Source organism: Stenella coeruleoalba (assembly GCF_951394435.1).
Source record: "Stenella coeruleoalba genome assembly, chromosome: 17".
Taxonomy (NCBI): domain Eukaryota; kingdom Metazoa; phylum Chordata; class Mammalia; order Artiodactyla; family Delphinidae; genus Stenella; species Stenella coeruleoalba.
Genome location: NC_137163.1, coordinates 63,085,479 through 63,112,504, shown reverse-complemented (window position 1 = coordinate 63,112,504; position 27,026 = coordinate 63,085,479). Strand labels below are relative to the sequence as shown.

The 27,026-nt window shown below is 40.0% G+C and overlaps 1 protein-coding gene across 17 annotated transcripts in view; it reads right to left on the bottom strand.

Annotated features, from left to right (window-relative positions):
* STAU2 (staufen double-stranded RNA binding protein 2) overlaps window positions 1-26,408 on the bottom strand; it is a 305,285-nt gene extending 278,877 nt beyond the window's left edge. For 5 of the 17 annotated variants that reach the window (XM_079901625.1, XM_079901611.1, XM_079901624.1 and 2 more), the window contains exons 1-3: window positions 25,531-25,560; window positions 17,453-17,518; window positions 14,910-14,965 (exon numbers count right to left, since the gene is read on the bottom strand). Coding sequence is in view for 2 of the 17 variants with exons in the window: in XM_079901619.1 (XP_079757745.1) it covers window positions 17,453-17,470 (18 nt within the window). In the remaining 15 variants the exon portion in view is untranslated. Of the gene's footprint in view, window positions 1-14,909; window positions 14,966-15,357; window positions 15,442-17,452; window positions 17,519-19,986; window positions 20,669-25,530; window positions 25,637-26,182 lie in introns of those variants that run through there. The other 12 variants (XM_079901622.1, XM_079901628.1, XM_079901613.1 and 9 more) reach the window with 10 other exon arrangements.
* Between the last annotated feature and the right edge of the window lie 618 nt (window positions 26,409-27,026).

Below are 27,026 nucleotides of genomic sequence, written 5' to 3'. Positions count from 1 at the left end.
CATTGTTTTACCTTTTTGTTTTTACTTTTTTTGAATATGCATAACTTTTATACCTAAAAAATTATTCTACAGAGCCATACCAAATGTTGTAAACAGTTTACAGTGTTAAGTCTTAGACTCTTAATTACTGTTGTCCTTTCTAAAGTATGTACCAAGGTTCTGACAGAAAGAAGATGCCCAAGGACCTGATTCAAAGCAGACCATAGTGTCATGACTACAATCTCTGACTTTTCCAAGTGAAGCCACCTTGAGATTTAAACACTGCTAAAACATAGTATGGCCTTACCAACATTTGGCACGGTCAGTCTCCTTACATCTAGCCCTTCTAATAGGTGTGTAATGGTCAGTCTCCTTAACTCTAGCCATTCTAATAGGTGTGTAATGGTATCTCATTGTGGTTTTAATTAGCATTTCCCTCAAAACTAATAACGTTGAGCATCTTTTCATTTGTTTATATGTTATCTACATTTATATATATATGAAGTACAGTGTCTATCTGAATATTCTTAATTAGGTCATTTCTTTTTCTTATTGTTTTATCTGAAGAGTTCTTTGTATATTCTAAATACAAGTCATTAATCAGGAATATGCTTGGCAAAAAATTTTTCCCAGTATGTGGCATCTCTTTCCTTTTTTTTTTTTACATCTTTATTGGAATATAATTGCTTTACAATGGTGTGTTAGTTTCTGCTTTACAACAGAGTGAATCAGTTATACATATACATATGTTCCCATCTCTTCCCTCTTGTGTCTCCCTGCCTCCCACCCTCCCTATCCCACCCATCTAGGTGGTCACAAAGCACCGAGCTGATCTCCCTGTGCTATGCAGCTGCTTCCCACTAGCTATCTATTTTACGTTTGGTAGTGTATATATGTCCACGCCTCTCTCTTGCTTTGTCACAGTTTACCCTTCCCCCTCCCCATATCCTCAAGTCCATTCTCTAGTAGGTGTGGCGTCTCTTTTCATTCTCTTACCAGAGTCTTTCAAAGAGCAGACTTTAATTTTAATAATGTCTAATGTATCAATTTGTTCAGTTATAGATTGTGCTTTTGATGTTGTATCTAAGAAATCATTACCTACCTGAGGTCTCAAAGATTTTCTCCTGTGTTTTCTTCTAGAAGCTTTAGGTTGCAAAGTTAGGTCTCTGAACCATTTTGAATTAATTTTTCTACATGGTGCAAAGTATAGATTAAATTTCATTTTTTGTATATTGATATCCAATGTTCAAGCACTATTGGTGGAAAAGGCTATATTTTTCCCACTGTATTATTGCTTTTGTGGTTTTGTCAAAAATCAGTTATCTATATGTAAGTATGTTTATTTCTGGACTACCTATTCTGTTTCATTGATCTGTTTGTCCATTTTTATGCAAATGCAATTTTTACCATAGCTTTATAAAAATTCTTGAAATTAGGCAGTGTTGGCTCCCCAATACTGTTCTTTTTCAAAGTTGTTTTAGATATTCTAAGTTCTTGCAATTCCATGTGAAATTATTTTAGGCAAAAATGCCTTCAAGGATTAGAATAGAATTCCCCTGAATTTACAGATTAATGTGGTGAAATTTTAACAAAGTTGAGCCTTCCAACCTGCGTACATGACATATAGTCAATTCTCATTATTGAGATGATGATATCTCAATGATAGCTAAGTTTTTTAATGTTCCTGCAAACAGTAAACTATCAAATACTGAATCACTGCTTCTGAGGAAATAAAAGGTTAGGTTCCGGTAAGCCCTTGGTCATAACATTTTTTGTTAGCCAATTAATAAATAACACTGTTTTATGTGTGTTTCTGGCTAAAATCCCTTACTTAATATATACTGCTGAATCACTAATACTGAACTCACAACAGTAACTCCTGCCTGAATGAAGTTTATCTAAACACATACATCTTACCCCTAAGGCATATCACAGCCTTCCTGTGCTTAGGGACACTACAAAGCACTTTAGCACTATGCCTGGGGGCCATTTTAAACAGCCAAATCACCAACAAAAAGCACAAAAATGTGAAAAATGTGGCACTAAATAAACCGAGAAAAGGACGCTTGCTTATTGCAGGAGAACTGAAACAAGAAAGCAGAGTGTCACCTTGTTCGGCCTCAGTTCAGATTGCGCACAAAGGGCAACTCAAATTTTTCACCACTCTGCAGGTGTCAGCAAATGATCACAAAAGCGTTGCAAGTATTATTTTGGGGTTACATATAAATTTTAGTGAACAGACCAATTCACAAATACAGAATACATGAATAATGAGGATCAAATGGATCTCTCAATTTACTTAGGTATCCTTTCATTTCAGCAGTATTTTATATTACTGAACATAAATATTCTTTTAACTTACTTTGTTGTATTTATCCATATATGTATTTCATATTTTTGATACTGTTGTAGATGGGTTTTTTTCAGATTGTTCCTTGCTAATGTATAGAAGTACAACCAATTTTTGCATATTGATCTGGTATCCTTCAATCTTACTATACTGATTCATTAGATCTAGTAGAGTTCCATCAAATTTTCTCCATAGAAAATCAAGTAATCTGTGAATTAGGACAGTTTTATTCCTTTCTTTGCAATGTGAATACCATGTATTTCCTTTTCTTGCCCTACTGCACTAGCTACAACCTCCAGGACAATGCTGAATAGGACTGATGAAAGTAGACATCTCTAACTTGTTGCTAATTTTAGAAAAAAAGTGTCCAATCTTTCCACCAATAAGTACAATATCAGCCAACAAAGCTTGTCATGGATGCCCATTTTCATACTGAGGAAGTTCATTTCTATTCCTGGTTTACTGAAGGCTTTTTTAAAAATCAGGAATGGTTACTGGATTAGTCAAATGATTTTTCTGCATCTATTGAAATGACTGTGTGCTTTTTACTGTTTACTTTGTTAATGTGGGGAATTATATATATTGATTTTTTTGAATGTTAAACCAACCTTACATTCCTGGGATAAATCCCACATGGTCATGACATAATATCCTTTTAAAATTTTGTTGAATTTGATTTGCTAAAATTCTGTTTAGATTTTGTACATCTATGTTTGTGAGTAGTATTGTTCTGTAGTTTCCTTGGAATGTCATTGTCTCGTTCTGGTATCCCAGTAATGCTGACATCAAAGTCTTTGGAAAACATTCCCTCCGCTTCAAATATTTTTGAAAAGTTTGTGTAGAATCGATATTATCTCTTCCTATAGTATTTAGTACAATTCACCAGTGAAACTATCTGAACCTGGAGTTTTCTTTGTGAGAACATTTTTTAAGTACAAATTTCAGTATCTTTACTACATATAGCGTTATTCAGATTATCTCTTATTTTCTTCTGCTTCCTTTGGGATCTGTTCTTTTCTACATTATTAAGGTGGAAATTGAAGTCATCTATTTGAGACCTTTCTTCCTTTCTAGTATAGATATTTAGAGCTACAGATTTCCCACTAAGTACTGTTTTCACAGCATCTTCTAATACGTTGTGCTTCTGTTCTTACTCAATTTAAAATACTTTATAATTTCCCTTTTGATTTCTTCTTTTAATCATGAATTACTTATAAGCATGCTATTTAATTTCCAAATATTGGGGATTTTCCAAGGATATTTCTATTAATGATTTCTAATTTAACTGCACTGTGATCTGAGAAGATTCTTTGTATGAGTTGAATCCTTTTGAATTTGAGACTTGTTTTATGGCCCAGAATATATAGTCTATCTTGGTAAATGTTCTGTGTGAACTTCTGAACGAATGTGTATTCTGCTCTTCTTGAGTAAAGTGGTCTGTAAATGCAGCCAGGTCAAGTTGACAGTGTTACTCAAGTTAACTATATCTTTGTAATTTTTCTGTCCATTTGTTATATCAATTATTGAGAGGGGTTACTGAAATCTCTGACTATAATTGTGAATGTTTCCTTGAATTTCTATTAGTTTTTGCTTCATTTGTTTTGAGCTTAGGTACGTAAGTATTTAGCATTGGTATGTCCTCTTAATTAACTGATCCCTTTATTGTTATGAAATGATCTTATTTTTACCAGGTAATAAATATTCCTTGCTCTCAAATCTATTTTGATATTAATAAAACCAAGTTTTATTAAAGAAACTCCAAGTTTCTTTCAACTAAGTTAGCATGTTATATCTTTTTCATTATTTTTAACCTATTTGTGTTTATAGTTACTATTTCTTACAGGCAAATATATGGTTGGGTCTTGCTTTTTAATCCAATTTCAGCCTTTAAATTGGGACGTTTAGACTATTTACTTCTTTAAAAATATCAAACGCTACACAAATTTATGTGTCATAATTTGTACATCTTCTCTGTATCATTCCAATTTTAATATATGTGCTGCTGAAGCAACAATAGACTATCTACATTTACTGTGATTATACATATCATTAGGTTTGAGCCTATCATCCTGCTATTTATTTTATATTTTTCCCATCTGGTCTTTGTTCCCTTCATCTTTTCGTGGTTTCTCCTGAATTATTTTGTATATTCAATTCTATCTACTTTTTTTGGCTTATTAGTTATAACTTTTTGTTTTGCTCTTTTACTGGCTGCTTTAGAGTTTATTATATATACCTTTAACTTATCATAGTCTACCTTTATATTATACCACCTAATCAAGGGCATTAGAATCTTTAATAACATCCTTCCCTTTCTCCCTCAATCTTCAAGCTACTGTTATTATGCATTGTAATTTTATGTAAAAGCCACACAGTACCTTCATATTTTTGCTTTAAACAATAAATTACCTTTTAGAAAGATTAAAAAAAAACTTAGACATTTACCCAAGTAATTACCATTTCTGCTTTTTGCATCTTTTTCATTTTCCTGCTGCCTGAAGGACATTTTGTTTTGTTTTGTTTTTGTTTTTTGCGGTACGCGGGCCTCTCACTGTTGTGGCCTCTCCCATTGTGGAGCACAGGCTCCACACGCACAGGCTCAGCGGCCATGGCTCACGGGCCCAGCCACTTCGCGGCATGTGGGATCTTCCCAGACCGGGGCACAAACCCGTGTCCCCTGCATCGGCAGGCGGACTCTCAACCACTGCGCCACCAGGGAAGCCCCTGAAGGACATTCTTTATAATTTTTCTTGTAGTGGGGGAGTACTGAGTAAGGAATTTGCGTAGACATTTCTCCAATAATGATATACAAACAGCCGACAAGCACATGAAAAGATATTAAAATCACTAGTATCAAAACAATACAAATGAAAACCATAAGATACCACTTCATACCTAGTAAGATGGCCATTACCAAAAAAAGAAAGGAAGGAAGGGAGGGAGGAAAAAAATAAGTATTGGTGAGGATGTGGGGAACTTGGAACCCTTGTTCATCATTAGTGGGAATGTGAAATCGTGTAGCCACTATGGAAAACAGTAATTAAACACAGAATTATCATAGGATCCAGCAATTTCACTCCTGGAAAAATAGACCCAGAATAACAGAAAGCAGGGACCTGAACAGATATATGCACTCCCATGTTCACTGCAGCATTATTCACAACAGCCAAAAGGTGGAAGCACCCCAAATGTCTACCAATGGATGAGTGAATAAATAAAATGTGGTATATATATAAAATGGAATATTATTCAGCCTTAAAAAGGAAATTGTGACACGTGCTATAACATGAATGAACTTCGAAGACATTATGCTAAGTAAAATAAGCCGGTCACAAAAGGACTTGTACAATTCCACTTACATGAGATATTGAGAGCAGTCAAACTCATAAAGACAGAAAGTAGAATGGTGGTTGACAGGGGCTGGTGGATTGGAGAATGGGGAGTTAGTGTTTTAATGGGTACAGAGTTTCAGTTTGGGAATATCAAGAAGTTCTGCAGATGGGTGTTGGTGACGGTGATGGTTATACAACACTGTTCAGCTACTTAGTGCCACCATACACTTAAAAACGGTTAAAATGGGGGGACTTCTCTGGTGGCGCAGTGCTTGGGAATCCGCCTGCCAACGCAGAGGGCACACGTTCCAGCCCTGGTCTGGGAAGATCGCACATGCCGCGGAGAAACTAAGCCCATGCGCCACAACTACTGAGCCTGCGCTCTAGAGCCTGCGTGCCACAACTACTGAAGCCTGTGTGCCTAGAGCCCGTGCTCTGCAACAAGAGAAGCCACAGCAACGAGAAGCCCACACACCACAATGAAGAGTAGCCCCCACTCACCGCAAATAGAGAGAAAGCCTGCATGAAGCAACGAAGACCCAATGCAGCCAAAAAAAACAAATTACTTTTTAAAAAGATGGTTAAAATGGTAAATTTTATGTTATATATATTTTACCACAATTAAAAATTTAAAAACAAAACAAAAAAAGTCACTTTTTTGTTTCCTCTGCAATTTTTATTTTATTGAAGTATAGTTGATTTACAATGTTGTGTTAGTTTCAGGTGCACAGCAAAGTGATTTAGTTATGTATCTATATTTTTTCAGATTCTTTTCCATTATAGGTTACTACAAGATATAGAATACAGTTCCCTGTGCTATACAGTGGGTCCTTGTTGTTTATTTTATATATAGTAGTGTGTATCTGTTATTCCCAAACTCCTAATATATCCCTCCCCTGCCTTTCCCCTTTGCTAACCATAAGTTTGTTTTCTATGTCTGTGAGTCTAGTTCTGTTTTGTAAATAAGTTCCTTTGTATGACAAGTCACTTCTTTTCGGAAAGCATTTTCAGTGGGAACAGAATCCAAAGTTGACAAGTATTTTATAGTCTTTTAAAAATGTCACTCCACTCTTTTCTGGCTTGCAGTGTCCAACAAAAACTCTGTCATTCTTGTCTCTATTTCTCTGTTCATGTCTTTTTTTCCTCTGACTGCTTTTAAGATTTCCTTTTACTATCACTGATTTTCAGCCATTTGATTATGATGTGCCTTAGTGTGGGTTTTTAAATGTTTCTTTCAAATCAGATTCATTGAGCTTTATAGATCTATGGAGTTTATAGTTTTTTTGTTTTTTGGGGTTTTTTTTGAGTTCACTAAACACAGAAAATATTCAGTCATTATTTGTTCTAATATTTTCCTGTTCCTCCTCCCTTCTCCTGAGAATCTAATTAATTTATCTTAGACTATATATTATCCAACAGCTCATAGATGCTGTTCATTTTTTTTTCAGTTTTTTCACTCTGTGCTTCATTTTGGATAGTTGTTATTCCTACGTATTCAAGCTCACTTATCTTTTCTTCTACAGTGTCTTATCTGCTATTAATTCCACCAAGTATCTTTTTCTTTCAGATACTACATTCTTCATTTCTAGAATTTCCATTTAAGCATATTTTTGTATCTTTTATTTCTATTCTCTTCATTTTCCTATTTTCTTCTCCCTTTCTGAACACTGACAGCATATTAGTAGCAACTCTTTTGACAGCTTTGTCTGCTAGATCAATCATCATTGTCATTTCTGGGTCTCTTTCTATTGATTGATCTTTTTTTACCCTAGTTATGGGTCATATTTTCATGCTTCTTTGCAAGCATTTTAATTTTCTAATTGAAAGGAAATTGACATAACATCAAATTAACCATTTCAAAGTGAAGACATCCGTAGCATTCAGTAGTCACAATGTTGTACAACCACCTCTACCTAGTTCCAAAACATTTTTATCACACCAAAATAAACTCGGTACCCATTAGGCAGTTACTCCCCTTTTCTCCTTACCCCCAGGACCTGACAACAACCAACCTGTGCTCTGTCTCTACAGATTTACTTATTCTAGATATTTCATATAAATGGAATCAGACAATATGTGACCCTGGTGTCTGCTTCTTTCACTTAGCAAAATGTTTTTGAGCTTCACCACATTGTACTATGTATCAGTACATCATCTCTTCTTACAGCTAAATAATATTCTATGGTGTGTTTGTACCATAATTTGTTTACCCAGTCATCTATCCATTTGGGTTGCTTCTACCAACTGGCCATTGTAAATAGTGTTACTATGAACATGTGTGTACCTATATTTGAGTACCTGTTTTCAATTCTTTTGGGTATACATCTAGAGTGGAATTGCATGGTAATTGTATGTTTAACTTTTTAAAGAACTGCCAAACTGTTTTCCACAGAAGCTGAAACACTTCACATTCCCACCAGCACTGCACAGGTGTTCTGATTTCTCCACATCATCACCAACACTTGTTATTCTTGGTCTCTTTGAATCTAACCATCCTAGTGAGCCTGAAGGGGTACTAATTGTGGTTTTCATTTGCATTTCCCTAATTACTAATGAGGTTGAGTATTTGTTCATGTGCATGTTGGCCATATGTACATCTTCTTTGGAGAACTGTCTATTCAAGTCCTTTACCCATTTTTAGTTGGGTTGTCTTTTTTTTTTTAATATTTATTTTTGGCTGCATCAGATCTTAGTTGCGGCACGCAGGATCTTCTGTTGCAGCACGTGGGCTCTTCATTGCAGCATGCAGGCTTCTCTCTAGTTGTGGTGTGTGGGCTTCTCTCTGGTTGTGGCATGTGGGCTCCAGAGCACACGGGCTCTCTAGTTGTGGCACACAGGCTCAGAGCACATGGGCTCTGCAGTTGCAGCACGCGGGCTCAGCAGTTGTGGTGCACAGGGGCTTAGTTGCCCCACAGCATCTGGGATCTTAGTTCCCCGACCAGGGATCGAATACGCATCCCCTGCATTGGAAGGCAGATTCTTAACCACTGGACCACCAGAAAAGTCCCTGACTTGCCTTTTTATTGTTGAGTTATAAGAGTTATAGTTCTTATATTTAGGTCTTTGATCCATCTTGAGTTAATTTCTGTATGTGGTGTGAGGTAGGGATCCAGGTTTATTCTTTTGCATGTGGACATCCAGTTTTCCCAGAACTATCTGTTGAAGATATTATTCTTTCCTGCATTGAGTGGTCTTGGCAATCTTGTCAAAAATCAGTTGGCTATATACGTATTAGTTTATTTCTAGCCTCTCAATTCTATCCCATTGGTCTATACCTCTTTCCTTATGCCAGAACCACACTGTTTCGATTACTGTAGTTTTACAATATGATTTGAAATGGGGGAGGTATGGACCCTCCAACTGTGTTCTCTTTCAAGACTGTTTTGGCTATTTAGGCCCACTGAAATTCCATAAGTTGAAGATCAGCTTTTCAAGTTCTGCAAAAAAGGTCACTGGCATTTTGATAGACATCATATTGAATATGTACACTGTTTTGCATAGTATTGCCATCTTAATGTTAAGTCTTCAAATCCATAAACACAAAATATCTTTCCATTTATTTAGGTCTTCTTCAATATCTTTCAACAGTGTTGTACAGTTTTCAGAGTACAGGTCTTTCAATTCCTGTATGCTTTTAGATGCTAGTATGAATGAAACTGTTTTCTTAATTTCCTTTTTGGATTCTATACCGCTGGTATACAGAAACACAATTGTATTTTGTGTGATCTTGTACTTACAACTTTTCTGAATTCGTTTGTTAGCTCTATTTGGTTTTCTGTAGATTCTTTGGGATTTTCTATATATCAATACATGGTAACATGTCATCTACAAATAAAAATAGTTTTACCTATTCCTTCCAATTTGGATGTCTTTTATTCCTTTTTCTTGTCTAACTGCTCTGGCTATAACTTCCAGTACAATGTTGAATAGCAGTGGTGAGGATAGGCATCCTTGCCTTGTCCCTGAACATAAGGAGAAAGTTTTTAGTCTTTCACCATCGAACTGGATGTTAGCTATGAGTTTTTCATAAATGCCCTTTATCATGCTGAAGAAGTGTCCTTCTATTCCTAGTTTTTGAGTGTTTCTATTATGAACAGGTGTTGGATTCTGTCAAATGCTTTCTGTATCAACTGATACAGAAAGGTGATCATGTGTGGGTTTCTTTCCATTGTTCTATTAATGCAGTGTATTACACTGATTGATTTTCCTATGCTGAACCACTCTTGCATTCCTGGAATAAATCCCACTTGGTCATGGTGTATAATCCTTTATATATATTGTTGGATTCAGTTTGTTAGTATTCTGTTGAGGGGTTTTGCATCATATTCATAAGGAATATTGATCTGTAGTTTGTTTTTTTTTTCCCCTGGTGTCTTTGTTTGGCTTTGATATCAGAGTAATACTGGCCTCATACAATGAATTATGAAGTATTGCCTCCTCTCCCATGTTTTGGAAGAGTCTGAGAAGGACTGGTGCTAATTCTTCTTTAAATGTTTGGTAGAATTCATCAGTGAAGCCATCTGGTCCTGGACTTTTCCTTGTTTGTGAGGGATTTTTTTTAAATAAATTTGTTTGTTTGTTTGTTTATGGCTGCAATGGGTCTTCGTTGCTGCACACGGGCTTTCTCTAAGTTGCGGCGAGCAGGGGCTACTCTTCGTTGAGGCATGTGCGGGTGTATCACTGCAGTGGCTTCTCTTGTTGGAGAGCACAGGCTCTAGGTGCACGGGCTTCAATAGTTGTGGCTTGTGGGTTCAGTAGTTGTGGCTTGTGGACTCTAGAGCCCAGGCTCAGTAGTTGTGGCATATGGGCTTAGTTGCTCTGCGGTATGTGGGATCTTCCCAGACCAGGGCTCGAATCCGTGTCCCCTGCATTGGCAGGAGGATTCTTAACCACTGTGCCACCAGGCAAGTCCCGGGACTTTTTTTTTTTTTTACTGATTCAATCTGTTTACTTCTTATAGGGCTGTTGATATTTTCTATTTCTCTTCAGTCAGTTTTGGTAATCTGTGTTTCTAGAAATTTGTCCATTTCATGTAGGTTATCCAAATTGTTGTTCACAGTACTCTCTTATAATCTTTTTAATTTCTTTAAGGTCATGGTAATGTAACTACCTTCATTTCTGATTTTAGTTATATTCGTCTTTGCTCTTTTTGTCAGTCTAGCTAAAGATCTGTCAATTTAGTTACCTTTTCAAAGAACCAACTTTTAGTTTTGCTGATTCCCTATATTGTTTCCCATTCTCTATTTTGTTTATCTCCACTTTAATCTTTATCATTTTCTTTCTTCGGCTAGCTTTGGGTTTAATTTTGCTCTTTTTCTAGTTCTTTTAAGGTGAAAAGTTAGGTTATTTGTTTGAGATCATTCTTTTTAAATGTAGGTGTTTAATGCTATAAATTTCCCTGAGCACTGCTTTCACTACATCCCATACATTATCGTATGTTGTGTTTTCATTTTCATTTGTCTTTACTTATTTTCTAATTTCCCCTATGATTTCTTCTTTGACCTCTTGGTTATTTAAGAGTGTACTGTTTAAGTTCCACATATTTTTGAGGGTTTTGGTACTCTTTCTGTCACCGATTTCTAGCTTCATTCCACTGTGAACAGAAAAGATACTTTGTATGATTTCAATCTTTCAAAACATATTGAGACTTGTTTTGTGGCCTAACATATGGCCTGGAGAATGCTTTATGTGTACTTAATAGGAATTTGTATGTTGCTGTTGCCGAACGCTTTGTATGTATCTGTTAGGTCTAATTAGCTTATAGTGTTGTTCAAGTCCTCTATTTCCTTACTGATCTTCTGTCTAGATGCTCTATCCCTTATTCAAGGTGAGGCAAGCATTTTAATTTTGAATTGGATGACAAACACTAGGAATTTTACATTGTTGGGTTCTGAATTGTGTTGTATTCCTCTATACAGTGTTGGACTTTGTTCTGGTGCACAGTTAAATTACTTGGGATAACTTGAAGCCTTCTGAAGACTCTTTCCAATGCCCTATGTATTACAAGGTATTTACACTCTAGATAATGGAGACACAAACTATTCCCAGTTTTGTGTGAGCTCCAGAAACTGTTTTCTTACTGCTTTCCAGTAGTTCTTTCCCTGACTTTGAGTAGGTCCTGCCATGCATCTACAGATCAGAACTGAGCCAAAGACTCAAGAAGAACCCTCTGCAGCTCTCCAGAATACGTATATGCTCGAGTGTACTCCTTAACATATATTCACCACTCTCCCCCAAAGCTCCCTTCTCTCCAGTACTCTGACCTACAATTCTAACCACCACCTTGGCCTTCCTAAACTCTTATCTCTGTTTCCTAATCCCAACAAAACTGGGCTCTGTTTTGATTCCTCCTCGCACTACAGCCTGTAAACAACTTCCAGGCTCTACTGTAAACTGGTGCAATAGAAGGGCTTACCTCATTTGTTTCTATTCTCTCAGGCATCACAGCCTGCTGCCATCTGCCATCCAGTGTCTAAAAACCACTGATCACATATTTAATATGTTCTCAAGTTATTTAAGAGGAAAGAGAATATTACTGCTGCATAACACATTACCCCCGACTTAATGGCTTAAAAAATAAGCATTTATTTTTTTCACATAGTTTCTAAGGTTCAGCAATCAAGGAGCAGCTTGGCTGGGTGGTTCTGACTCAGAATCTCTCAAGGGGTTGCAGTCAAGATGTTGATGGAGAGCAGTCTAGGTAGGGCTGGAAGCTTGACAAGGGCTGGAGGATCTGCTTTCAAGAAGGCTCAGTCACACAGTTAGCTAAAGGTCTTGGTTCCTTGTTAGCTGTTGGCAGGAGGCCTCAATTTCTCACCATGTGGGCCTCTCCAGTGGGCTATTCACAACATGGCAGCTAACTACTCTCAGAGTCAGCAATGCAGGGTGACACTGAGGGGGAGAGAGGAGCATGGAGAAGGCACAGTGTCTTTTATAACCTATCCTTGGAAACGATCCATCACTTCTACCATATTCTATTGGCCACACAACAGATGTGCGAGAGGATTACACAATGGTGTAAATACCAGGAGGCAGAGATCACTGGGGGCCATCTTGGAAGCTGGCTACAAAGAGGATAAATCTTGTTATGCCAACATGGCAGAAAGCCAACATCCTTCTTATACATTTTAACCTCCTTGTGTTTACTACTTTTTTAATCCAGTAACTGTACACTAAATCCTATGACTTCAAGAGAGATAGGCAGATGGTAAATAGATCCTACTCTACTTACTAAGAAAAACTAAGAGTAAGTATCAGCAGCTTTTAAAAGCGAAAGGGATAGAGTTTCCAGTGCATATGGCAGGAAAGAGAAGGAGAGCACTTGTAGCTGACCTGGGCTTGAGACATGTCCAAAGTGCTTCACTCCCCCCAACAATTACTCTAATGACCAACTTAAATGTCTGCCCTCCTTTCTCATCAATCTCCAGAGCAACAACAGCAATAACACCAGTCACAGTACTATCAACAGCAGTAGCAAGAATACGAGAACCAACACTAAGCATTTGGCCTTTGTTATCTCAATTACTCCTCACAACAAACCTGTAGGATAGTATCATTATCCCTTAAACTCTAGGCTTTTTGTTTCTTAATGACCAAACCCTGGCTTTACACTTTACAGTACACCTTGATACAACTTTATTCTTTCTGTATAACACCTGGCTCCCTCTTGCCCTATAGGATTCTCCACTCTTCTGGCACTGAAATTGTTCTGTCCTCCCTGTTCTCCTACTCCACTTGATTCAGGCCTTAAAGCTTCCCCTTAGGGCTTCCCTGGTGGCACAGTGATTAAAATCTGCCAGCCAATGCAGGGGACACGGGTTCGAGCCCTGGACCGGGAAGATACCACATGCCGCGGAGCAGCTAAGCCCATGCGCCACAACTACTGAGCCTGCGCTCTAGAGCCCGCGAGCCACAACTACTGAAGCCTGCGCGCCTAGAGCCTGTGCTCTGCAGCAAGAGAAGCCACAGCAATAAGAAGCCCGTGCAACGCAACAAAGGGTAGCCCCCGCTCGCGGCAACTAGAGAAAGCCCACGCACAGCAATGAAGACCCAACACAGCCAAAATTAAATAAAATAAATACATTTATATAAAAAAAAAGCTTCCCCTTAGCTTCTGTGTTCCTAACGGCGATTACCAAACCTCTTTAAAAGGAACCACTACTTAAACCTCTGTTAATCCCTGGCTGCTGGGCTCTCCCAAGGCTACAGCTGCCTAACATAGACTTCCCAACACCTTAGGACACACTGCCCGGTCAAGTGTGCCTCACCAACTAATCCCAAAACATTTTCCCTATTTCGGTCACTAATTTTTAAATAGTATTTCACAGCACATGGGCCTTCTCAATTTATATTTGCTACAGCTTAATGTTCAAATGAGTTTCCTTTCCCTAGGGGCTTGTAATTAATCATCAGGGAGAAAGGTCAAAATACACCAAACTCTTACTTAGTGGTATCCTGGAAACAGGCTACCATTAGTTACTTGTTGAATAATGAATGAAAAAACTACAAACTAATGATTATAAACTCTCAAGGGGATATAATCCAAAGAATTTTTACAAATAAAAGGTAAAGATGACAGTGGACACAATTCACAAAAGACAAAACACAGAAGAACAAATATAGGCAAATCATAGAAATGCAAATTAAAATATCACTTTTTGTCAGACAGATTAATGGAGATTGAAAATTTGTCACGGAAATAAGGAAACAGCCATTCTGATAATATTTTTTTTTTTTTTTTGCGGTACGCGGGCCTCTCACTGTTGTGGCCTCTCCCGTTGGGGAGCACAGGCTCCGGACACGCAGGCTCAGCGGCCATGGCTCACGGGCCCAGCCGCTCCACGGCATGTGGGATCTTCCCGGACCAGGGCACGAACCTGTGTCCCCTGCATCGGCAGGCAGACTCTCAACCACTGCGCCACCAGGGAAGCCCCTGATAAACTTCTAATAGATATAATTTTGTATTTTTGGTATTTATGCATCAAATATCTTTAAAATCTGCATACTCCTTTGACTAGTATTTCCATTTCTAATAATTAATTGCAAGAAAATAATGGACAAAGGAACACAGGTATATGTAAAAAAAAAATACTAACTGTGGCACTAACTAGAACACAAAATCTGTCCAACAATAAGGATTTGATTAAATAACTCTTAGTACTTCCAAATTATGGATTAAGTCACTTCAGACATTATGTATTACCTAATCCCACTTTTTAAAAATAACATATGTTCACATAAAAACATACCTGCATAGAAAAAAAATCTAGAAGTATACACCCCAAAATGTTAGCAGTGATTGTTTCTGTAAAAGAATAGTGGAATTACATGTGATTTTTTTTTTTCCTTTTTACTTATCTATACCACCTAATTTTTCTACATGAATTGTACATGGATAAGAACACACACTCTTAAAAGGCAAAAGTAAAAATGAGGAGCACAATTTGAAGGCAGATGTGTCATTATGGTAGCTGAACATGGAACATTCCTATGTTCCCTAATAATAATGTCAGGCAGAATTAATATCACAAAGGATACCAAGTAACTTAGTATTCAATAGCCTAGCTTTTAATTAGTTCTAGCAACACATATGGAATAATTTGCTAGTACTATTCAGGCATTTTAACAAAAGACCTTCCCAAATTTATTTATTAATCCTAAAGACAGTGTTGAAAATTATGCAGTAAAAATCTCAACTGCTTCAAGATGAGTGTCAGCTTCAATTGCCTTTTCATGCCTTTTCACATTTACCTTGAGAAACCTCTAATGGGAAAGCAGTCACTGTGAACATAATAAAACAGAAATATCACTCATATGTTTAAGAATTCAATGTGACTTTTAAGTCTGGATGAAAACAAAGTCTTCTCTATAAGTTCTACTATTCCAAATTAGGTTAGCTTTTCCCCTCAGACTTGAAAAGTTTTAAAAACTTAGTCAAGAGAGGGTCCTGAAGCAAGCCAAGGAACACGTATCTGTTACAAGCAAAGCATGCGTATCTCCAGGCACTGTGGACACTTTCTAGCCAAAGCCCAGGGAGCTGCTGTGGCCACGCAGAGCACTGCCTAGGAGTTGTTTGCAATGCCTGGTTCAACACAACCAGTAGCACAGATGGTTAGTAAATCCTCATTAGGACTAATCTATAAACTATAATTTTCAATGATGTTGCCGGACATAAAATGATCATTTCCATCTGTCTATAGTAGAATAACTGTACCCACATAATTAATGGCAGGTATCTGTACAGTCACTTGGGGGGAACTTCACACCTACAGCACAGTTTGTATGTCACATCTCATAAAGCTCCATCAATGCATCTAATGGGACTTGACAGCAACCATGAAGGCACAGGAAGCACTAAGCACAGTATGATTCCTTTCAGCCCATGTTAGTAACGTCACTGATGAAAGCAATACTTGTGGCACAAGAAAACTGTCTAGTTCAAGGAGAAAATCAAAGACTGTGCATAAGGGAGAGATTTTACATTAATGGCATTTGTGTAAAGCAGCATCATATAATACCAAAACGGACAACACAATTATGTGGTTACTGCTGACAAGGATGGAGATCTCCTTGCTTTAGTGACAACCCTGGCACCATTCATCCACTCGTTCAGCAAATACATGAAAATCATATACAACAAGAACTATTCTAGGCCCTGGGGATATAGGAGTAAACAAGCAAAGTCACTCCCTTCACGGAGCACAACATCTAACAAGGAAGGCAGACGTTAAATAATATTACATATTTTAATACAATTTTGAATGTCAGGATGTCATTAAACAGAAGGGCAGGGTGCTATGAGGCAAATCCTAGGCCTGGGAGTCAAGTGAACCGAGCACGTGGTGGGTGAGAAGAGGTCAAGCTGGAGCGACCTGGCTCAACCTCAGACCTGAAAGAGTCTAGTGTGACTGAAGCATTTAGATTGCTTCCTGGGCACACGTTAAGTCTGAGATGCATAAAGACATCCAAGTTAAGAGATCAAGTTGGTAACTGCTACCTAAGTCTGGAGCTCAGAAAAGAAGTCTAGACCAGGTATAAACTGAGAAGTCATTTGCTTAGAGATGGTGTGCGATACACAGGAACTGGAGATTTCTTAGGCCAAGTGAGCTGGATGGGGCGGGGGCTGGGAGGGGTCATGTATTACTTCCTCAAATCACAAAAGAATTAACTACTTCTTGCAATCAAATTACTTTCTTCTCTCTTGATTTGCAAATGTGAAATAAATCAAAGTGCTTTCTTATATTATAGTTATGATACAATGCCCTTTTTGTTCAGAAAGGATAAGATTAAATGTATAAAGTTCTTGGAGAAATGTCAAGACCTAAGAAAAATATTTCTACAGTGAGTCTAAGGCATTGTACGCTATAGTTTATTTAGCAGACCACTTTCTTCCAGCCTTTTCCAGTGCCCTAGAAAAGGACTCTTTTTTTAACACACTGATACAACCACTTCGCAAGATGTGTCACTAGAAATGCTTTCAGTCTGCAGAACTGCCACCTACTGAAGCTAGATCACAACTGTAAGCATTCTGAACACATCAACAAGTCCTGGAGATGTGACATCAAAAAGAACAGAAAAACCTTCTGCTCTGCACACTTAAAACTTAACTTTCAGGACTATCGCTATAATCCTTACACAACCTGCCCTGCAGTCTTCCTATGATGAATATATAGCATGTAACTGCTCTATAAAGCAGTGGGCAGGTTATGGTTATAGAAAAGCTGAGTTAAAATGCTCCACGATTTATGGCCCAAGCACCATATAAGTGTGACATGCCTTAACACAAACTCACCTGATTTATTTGAAGCATGTTAAAACAATATTGACCAAACTGCTGTATCCCTCACGGCTCCAAAAACTAGAAAATGAAAATGAAGAAATAAGTTCAACTTAGTTGGTAATCGCAATGATTAGCACTTTAAACACATGCCCGTGACCAAAATCAAATACAAAAAATAGAGTAGATCTAAATCAGCGTAGAACTTTCTATGATGATAAACATGTTCTATATCTTTGCTGTCCAAACCGGTAGCCACTAGACACATGTGGCTGCTGAGCACGTGAAATGTGGCTAGAACAACTGAGAAAGTAAATTTTAAATTTTCTTTAATGTTATTTAAAGTTAAATAGCCACCCTGTGGCTAGTGACCACCATACTGGACAGTGCAGATCTAGGCTGCACAAAGTCCCTTCTGGCTCTAGAGTTCTACGACAATTTCAGGAAAAGTGAAGCTGTTAAAACAATGTAAAAGTTTCAGATTAATATTTAATATATACTTCCCTTGCTCCAGTAACGTTTTAAACAGCTTTCTTCCCCTCCTCTATAAGATAAATTAAGCCTAAAGAAGATGTAACACACACATATTCTCTTAGGTAGTATGGAAAAGAGCACATAGTAAGATTACCTAGTTGCATTTTTTTTCCTCTTTCTGATTTTATTATCATCATTATAAAAATAGCATGCATATCAAAATTTTACATAAAATTTTCGAAAAGAAAACTACCATCCTGACACATCCCATTGTTACATTTGGATTTGTTTCCTTATGGGTCTAACCTCCTCGCCATGGTTGTATTTCTTTTCATATAGCAAATGTCTTCTACACTTAATTTAAAAATAGATATCAAAGAAGGGCAGGGGCCTTCCCTGGTGGCGCACTGGTTGAGAGTCCGCCTGCCGATGCAGGGGACGTGGGTTCATGCCCTGGTCCATCTGGAGCCTGTGCTCCACAATGGGAGAGGCCACAACAGTGAGAGGCCCACGTACCGCAAAAAAAAAAAAAAAAAAAAAAAACACAAAGGGCAGGAAAACCCAAATAAATCAATAAATAATGGGATTTTGTAATGGGAAAAGTTACATTAAAAATTATGTACAGTCCCCCCAAAAAAATTATCTAAAAAGCAACAACACAATTTTGACATATACCAAAAGAGCTAAATCCAATCACTTGTGTAGAAATTTTTATGCTATAAAATTTTTAATACTGAACTTTCCCTCAGAAGCAAAGGTTCTGGAAATACATATATACACACAGATACCATATGAATATACATATGTGTGTGTGTGTGTGTATATATATATATATATATATAGATTTGGCTACAATTTTTTCAAAATGACAAACTAGAGTCAATTCAAAATGACTTTCAAAATTTTCAATTATTTCTTTGTTTTAAAAAAATTTTATTTATTTATTTTTGGCTGCATTGGGTCTTCGTTGCTGCACATGGGCTTTCTCTAGTTGCGGCGAGCGGGGGCTACTCTTCGTTGTGGCATGTGGGCTTCTCATTGCAGTGGCTTCTCTTGTTGCGGAACATGGGCTCTAGGAGCACAGTCTTCAGTAGTTTGGCACGCGGACTCAGTAGTTTGGCTCGTGGGCTGTAGAGAGCGCAGGCTCAGTAGTTGCCGCACATGGGCTTAGTTGCTCCACAGCATGTGGGATCTTCCTGGACAAGGGCTCAAACCCGTGTCTCCTGAATTGGGAGGAGGATTCTTAACCACCGTGCCATCAGGGAAGCTCCTCAATTATTTCTTACAATAGTGACCTCACCATCTGTACCAGTTTTTGTATTTTCCAAGAGAATTGCATTTGTAGAAATAGCACAAGACCTGAGCACCAGTGAATTTAAGTTTTAGTCCAAGCTCTTCAGATTACCTTTTTATATATAAATTTATTCATTTATTTAATTTTTGGCTGCATTGGGTCCTTGCTACTGCACACGGGCTCTCTCTAGTTGCTGAGAGTGGGGGCTGCTCTTTGTTATGGTGCGCGGGCCTCTCACTGCGGTGCCTTCTCTTGTTGTGGAGCACGGGCTCTAGGTGCGCAGGCTTCAGAAGTTGTGGCACACGGGCTTCAGTAGTTGTGGCTCGTGGGCTCTAGAGTGCAGGCTCAGTAGTTGTGACGTGCATGGGCTTCAGAAGTTGTGGCACATGGGCTTCAGCAGTTGTGGCGCGCAGGCTCAGTAGTTGTGACGTGCACGGGCTTAAGTTGCTCCATGGCAGGTGGGATCTTCCCAGACCAGGACTCGAACCTGTGTCCCCTGCATTAGCAGGCAGATTCTTAACCACTGCGCCACCAGGGAAACCCCTTCAGGAGATTACCTTTTGAGCTTTGGTAAATTGCTTTATGTATCTTTGAGTTCTTTCTCTTGCTTCTATTTTCTTCCCTATTTTTTTTTTTTTAATCTTTAAAAAGTAAATGTAAGTCCTTTGGTAGGTAAACAACAAATAGAATACAGCAGAAATAATGAGCTACCACTTCCAAGACTGGGTTATAAAAAGACCATCATTTCCCTCCTGGGTGTCACCTGCTTTCGTTCTCTCACCTGTTTGGTCTGCAGGAAGCTGGCTGTCATATTGTGAGCTGCCCTGTGGTCAGACCTACATGACAAAGAACTGAGGGACACCTTGGACCAACAGCCCAACAGAAACTGGGGCTTTCTGTCCAGTACCCCCCAAGGAACTGAATCCTGCCAAGAGTCACATGAATGACTCAGAAGCAGATCTTCCCCCAGTCAAGCTTTCAGATGAGACTACAGCCCCAAAGACAGCTTACCTGCAACCTCCTAAGAGACCCTGAACCACAGGCACCAGATAAGCTGCACCCAGATTTCTAACCCACAGAAACTGAGATAATAAATATTTGTTTTAAGTTCTTAATTTCTGGGGTAATTTGTAACAATAAATAAGATACTTCCGTTCAACTCAAATTCTATAATTCTATGGTATTAATTAATATATTTAGGTAGACCAAAAAAAGTCAATTCCCTGTTCAACATGAGCAAATGAATAACAGAATTTGAAAGGAGTAAATTATGAAACTTAAACATTTACACTCTATTCAAAAGATGACATCATTAAAAAGTGTAGCATTAATCAAATGGTATTAAAATACACTATCTACAACTAAAACTACAAACCTAACCAGTTTTCTTTTTTTTAATTGAAAACAATTCATTTGGACATCAGAACATGAACAAACAACTAAAAGCATCTCAGTGATCTAATGTCCCTTATTTTCCAGAATTTAACATTATTTAGTAAGAATTTACCAAATTTGAGAAATCTCATTTTGTTTTTATTTTATGTAAGCCTCTAAAAATTACAAATCCTTGTCTATAGACCTGTACGTGTTTCTTCAGTATTAGATTTTGGTAATACTAGTGGCTGATCCTGAGAAGTAGGCACAATAAGATACAGGGGTACATTTTTTAAAGTTCTGATCTTCTGGTATACATAAAGCAGTTTTATGAAATAGCACAAATGAAAGCACGTATTCACTCAAAACTGACCATACAATTTAAAATATTCCGTAAGCCTTTCCTTCACAGTTATAAAAATCTGTATACGTTAAAACATGAAACTAATATGTCTGTAACAGTACTCTGTAAGGTAACTGGATAAAAATTCTGAACACATTGTTGTCCACAAACAAGTTGTATTAGATCTATATCAATATAAAGATTATAACTATACCGTAGGCAATTTGAAATGCCCACAGTGGCACATCTCTTCAACATTTCATGTCTTATTTAAAGACATGCCAGGTCTACTGTCCTATATTTAAAAGAATTTGATAAAATATCAAGTCATATCAATAAAATGCAGAGCATTTTATACTACCCACGGTTTCATAAAATCCACCTCTTCCTCTTCTGTCAAAAGTTTCCAGCTACCATTCATTCCAATTACAACTGTGTACTTTTAGAAAAACCTATTCACATGTCCCCAAAATGCCCTACAGTGATATCCAGTCAGGCACATTAGAACAAGCAGTTCCAGGTTCCAAGCTACTAAATGAAAACAGGCAGAGCAGTTTATGGAGAGAAGGCACTACTCACTGGAGAAGACTTGCCACTCATGAAGAATTAAAGGTCCAACAGGTATCTGAAATGTACTGCTGATATCACTCACTGCTTTTATTATGAATTACAATTTGCTCATCTGATTAACTGAAAGCTGTGCAAAATTAAATCTATAAAATCCTCAACAATTAAATCCTGCTTTATAAAATGGCATTATTAAATTAACATATCTATAAATTTTATATTGGCACCCATCCCACGACTGACAGGCAATCCTCTCTTAAATGTCTTACCTGACAATATGAAAAGCAAAAACATTTACTATCCCCATTCTTACACTCCAAACTACTACAAAACTAAATACCAACTCAAAGCTTCTTACTCTAAAAAATTCATGGGCTTCTTAAAAAGTGTTTTAAAAAAAGCTTTTCATTTTAATTTTTTTTTAAAAGTAGGTACCCCCCAAAATTATTTTTATGTAAGAAAATCAAAACTATTTAGTATAAATTTTACTATCTCCTAAGAGCCTATGAAATATTCTAAGTATATAGAAGTCTCACTCCATGAACCATTCCAGTGAAAAACCCCACATAATACCAGCTAAGAAAAAAAGGAAACTAACATTTACCAGACACCAATTTTATATATACCAGGTGCCATATTTTGCCATTTTTATATTAGCTCATTTAATCCTCATCACCTTGGGATGCAGGTGTTATCCCCATTTTTCTACAAGTTGGGTTACTTCCCCAGTCACACTGCTAGGATTAAAACTCAGTTTTGTCTGGTTCAAAGTCCCCTTCTTTCCATTATATGTTAAACTATAAATAAAAGCTCGACTCCTTAAAAATGTTCCTTAACAAAGGGCTTGACCTCTAAAACAACATAATGGCAAGGATTCTATATAGAACTTCAGGGATTTCTTCAAAATCAATCATACACAAATATAAATTATAATTACTATGGATTCTAGACACTCATCTAATATTTTCTTGAGTATCTAGAAGAAGCACAAGTATATCTATACATGATTTGATTATACTAAGCCTGTCTCCCACTATTCAGTCTAATATTAACAAAACCCAATTTTGCAATATCTAGACTTTTCCTCTTTCTTTATTATGATCTGCATACATAAATGATCAGATATCCAGTGCTCAAAGTATACAAAAGAAAAGAAAACAGAGTAATAGAAGTAAAGAGGAGGTTAACTACAAGGAAAAAACCCCAACACACCGGCCAATTGTATCTTCCAGAACCTGATCCTAACACAGGAAAACCACTCAGCTTCAATTCCTATATTATTTATATACTAATAATGGTGATGAACACCTTTGATATTTTTGATATTCTTATTCTTTGTTGAAAATCAGACCAAGCCACTCCTTCCTAGAATTTCATTCCAGGCAAGTCAAGTAAGCTAAAATGTGAAATTTATATGGTTTTCCATGCTTAAGTAAGTAGGAGTAGAGACCATGATGTATATAACTGACCCTCAAATGATCTAGGAAAAAAATATTATGTGTGTGACAGAGAGAAAGCAAATGATAAATTGGTGACTCTGAGTTAAGGTTACATGAGTATTCTTTGTATTATTCTTATTCTTGGTACTCTACTGTAAACTTGAAGTTACTTCCAAATAAAAAACTGAAACTTAAAAATTACATGGCAGGGACTTCCCTGGTGGCGCAGTGGATAAGAATCTGCCTGACAATCCAGGGGACATGGGTTCCATCCCTAGTCTGGGAAGATCTCACATGCCGCGGAGCAACTAAGCCCGTGTGCCACAACTACTGAGCCTGCACTCTAGAGCCCGCGAGCCACAACTGTTGAGCCCGCGTGTCACAACTACTGAAGCCCGTGTGCCTAGAGCCCGTGCTCCGCAATGAGAAGCCACCGCAATGAGAAGCCCACGCACCCCAACGAAGAGTAGCCCACGCTCGCCGCAACTACAGAAAGCAAACACGCAGCAACAAAGACCCAACGCAGCCAAAAAATAAATAAAATCTTTAAAAAAAAAAAATTACGTGGCAGTATATCTGAAGTTAACAGTACATACTTGGATTATACAGCAACATTTTTACAAATACAAAACACAGGTTTTTAAGGAAAAATTTAGTGATGTGTGAGGAAATCTGCACTATATCCTACCAACTCATGATCACTTAGGAATAAATTTCAACTACACTGCCATGCAATGGAACGTGGCAATGGTGCCTTGAGCTCAAAATATAGCAGGACAAAAAAAAAAAAAGACATCACATAGTTTGGCGTTTAAGTGTTTCACAAATCTAATACAGGCCTGCTGCAAACGGCAGCAAATCTACAATTCAAGTGGTATGTGTTATCTCTGTTTTGCAGTAAAACATAGGCAAACTGAAAAATGAAAAACTTGCCATTTTACAAAACAATCGAGATGCAGAATGTCTGGGTTTTGATGGCTTTATTAAAAAAGATTTTTTTTTTCCTACTACAGCTCAATTCACAACAGTATGTGTGAATCATGTTAAGAAAGCAAGGACGAGGGCTTCCCTGGTGGCACAGTGGTTGAGAGTCCGCCTGCCGATGCAGGGGACGCGGGTTCGTGCCCCGGTCCGGGAAGATCCCAAAAAAAAAAAAAAAAAAAAAAAAAAAAAAAAAAAAAAAAGAAAGCAAGGACGGAGAAGAAATAGCCACCAGGAACAATGCTGCAATCTTTTCTCCTACAAGGTTACTATTAACCCGCCTGCCCATCACAATTTTGATTTCAAATGTTCATCATGCTCCCTTAAATCACAAGGATGCATCAGAAGAGAAGTAATGCTCAGAAGAAGTTCAAATTTCAAAATTGTGAAATCAAACATTAAAAATAAAGGTTTTCGGCTAACAGTGAAACACCTTTAAAAGATCGTCTCTATCCTTTCTGGAGGAACCACCCAATTTAAAATCCTTCAGTACATTTCCCTAAGTGAACGGTCCTTCTCTACCCAAGTAGTTCTAAACCTTCTGGGGAAGGGGCGGCGGGACGTCACGCCAAGGAAAGACCCTTTCCGAAGAAAATTCTCCGCAAGTGCAAAATTCTGCACATATTTCCAGGGACTTCCAGAACCCAAGGCCATTATCCCTGCCCGCCCCCCCCCGAAGAATCCCAGCTCAGCGTCTCCTCAGTTGCCTCCGCGGAACACCCGCCTCGACACAATCCCCACAGTCCCCGGCCCGCCCCGCGAGGGGCTGGAGGCTCTGCCCTCGCACAGCGGATTCTGTAACTGATCTTTGTTTCTTCGCCCAACTGCCTTCACCTCGGCAAGGTCATTAACTGCCAACCACCCCTTTAAGCCGAGCCCTCACCGTGGTAGTTCGTAAGAGCCACGGCCGAACTTGCCTGTCATAGGATATATTTTGCCCCCTCTGCCCCACCTACCTTCCCCATTTCGGCGCGTTACGTATTTATCACTTGCCCATTATACAGAAATAGCCACCACCACCAGCCCCCGGCGCGCCCCTGCTCCGCCGTTCCCCCTGCGCCCCCAGGCCCATGGCCCGCAGACCCTCCAGGGATGGGCCTCCCGCCATCTCCCCTCCTCTGACCCCTCCCCTCCCCCGTCCTGCCCTCCCCCACACAGGGACCCTCCCCCTCCCTCTCCGGCACCGTCGCTCCACCCGCGGTCCCCTCTTCCGGCCGTTCCCACCGCGGCCCCAACGACCCCACCTCCCGGGTCCCTGCCGCCCCCCCCCCCAGCCCTCCACCCCTCCACCCTCCGTCTGCGCCGGCATCCTCGCCTTCCTCCCGGCTCCTCCCCTCTGGACACCTGTGTCGTCCCACCCCCTCCACACACGCCCCCCCCCCCAATTCATTCGTCTCCTCCCCGGCTCCCCAGCCCCCGCCATCCTCCTCCCCTCCCCCTCCCGCCCGGAGAGAGCCCGAGGAGGGAGGGAAGGCGCGGGGGAGGGGAGGCCGCGAAGGGGCCGCTCTTCTCCGGGTTCGCCGCGCGCCGCGGACCCGCAGGGCTCCCCAGCGCCCTCTGTCTCCCCCACCAGCGGGGCGGAAGTCGGGGCCTTCCGGACGCCCCCCACAAGGGTATTTACCTTCTCGCCGGGGATACTTTGCAGACGACTCCAACATTGGCAAACACTACAGAGAACTGACCCCGCTCGGCCGCCGCCGCCGCCGCTGCCGGCTTCCACCCCTCGGGCTCCCCGCCCCCCGCCTCCTCCCCCCGCCTCCGCCCGCCTCCCCTGCGCTCCCGCCGCGCCCTCCCGGGCCCGCGCCGCGCGCCCCCGCCGACGCAGCCGCTCTCGCTCCCCAGCCTGCCCGGCGCGCGCGCCCCCGGCCCCCGCAGACCCGCGCCGCCTGCCGGCGCCGGCCCTCCCTCCCTTCTTCCTTTCGCAGGTCCGCGGCCGAGCGCGGCCATTGTTCGCGGCGCCGCTCCCGCCCCCTGGCGGCCGGCCGGCCGCCGCAGCGGCGGCCGCTACAGGCGCTGCGGTGCTGGCGCCGGCAGGCCGGGCCGCGGGGCGAGGGGCCATCCCCCGGGGCCTTGGGAAGGAGGACGAGGGAACGCCCAAAGACTGCGCCCCGTCCGCAGTCTCCGGGTCTCCGGCCCGGCTCCCCGCCCCCTCGGCTGCAAAGGGTGGGCCTGGGGCAGCCTCTTCCACACCTGCACTCGGCAAATGCCTCCCCCGCCCAATTGAACCTCAGCTCTTTCCAGGTGGTGTCCGCACCCCGATTCCCCGCCCGTACCTTCCCCAGGCTCTCTCGCTGCCCCCCTTTGCTCTGCTGGGGGCGCGCGACCATCCCGCGTCTGCTCCGGCCGCCACTGTGCAAAGCACGGTTTAGCGGATCCTGCACCTTTCCAGCCTGGGAGGAGGAGGGGGAAGGGGGGGAAAGGGGAGGGGGTTAGCGCCACTGTCTCGCCCGGAAAACACTAGTGATCAGTAATCACCTGCACTCCAAGATCCGCAGCGTGGCCAGACAGCCTCCTCAGCCAAAAAAATCATAAAAAAGAAACCTTTCGAACCAAAAAGGAGGATCATCTTAGAACAGTGCCCTAGATTCTAGATTGTTGAGGCAGGAGTGCCAGAAAACTCGAATTACTTCTTGAGTCGTCCTGGTTTTGATGTGGGTTACTGATGTCTGGATAACTTTAACCCAGTTAAGCCCAGTGAAATTCAACACTCCATTTAGTAAATGGCATCATAAATAATGTGGCAATAAAGTAAGTGTAGAAATAGAATTATTACTGTGTTTTCACAAATTTATCCATTTGCATTATTATTCCCAGGGTTGCTTCCCAGTATCGATTCTCCGCCTGAGAAATGTCTACCAGGCCTGTGATTTCAGTCATCACGTAAAACCGATAGTTCTCCTGAACAGCTGGGAAGACAGTATAGCACAGTGGTTAAAAGCAAGGGCGTTCGAATTAGATAACCAGGCCAGGTTATCCACTTACTAAGTAGGAGACCATGGACATGTTACTTACCCAATGAGTCAGTTTATTCTTTTGTTCAACAGGAGATAACATGTGATAACATGTATTTAAATGTGATAGTATGTATAAAGCCCTTTAAGTAGGACCTGGCATGCG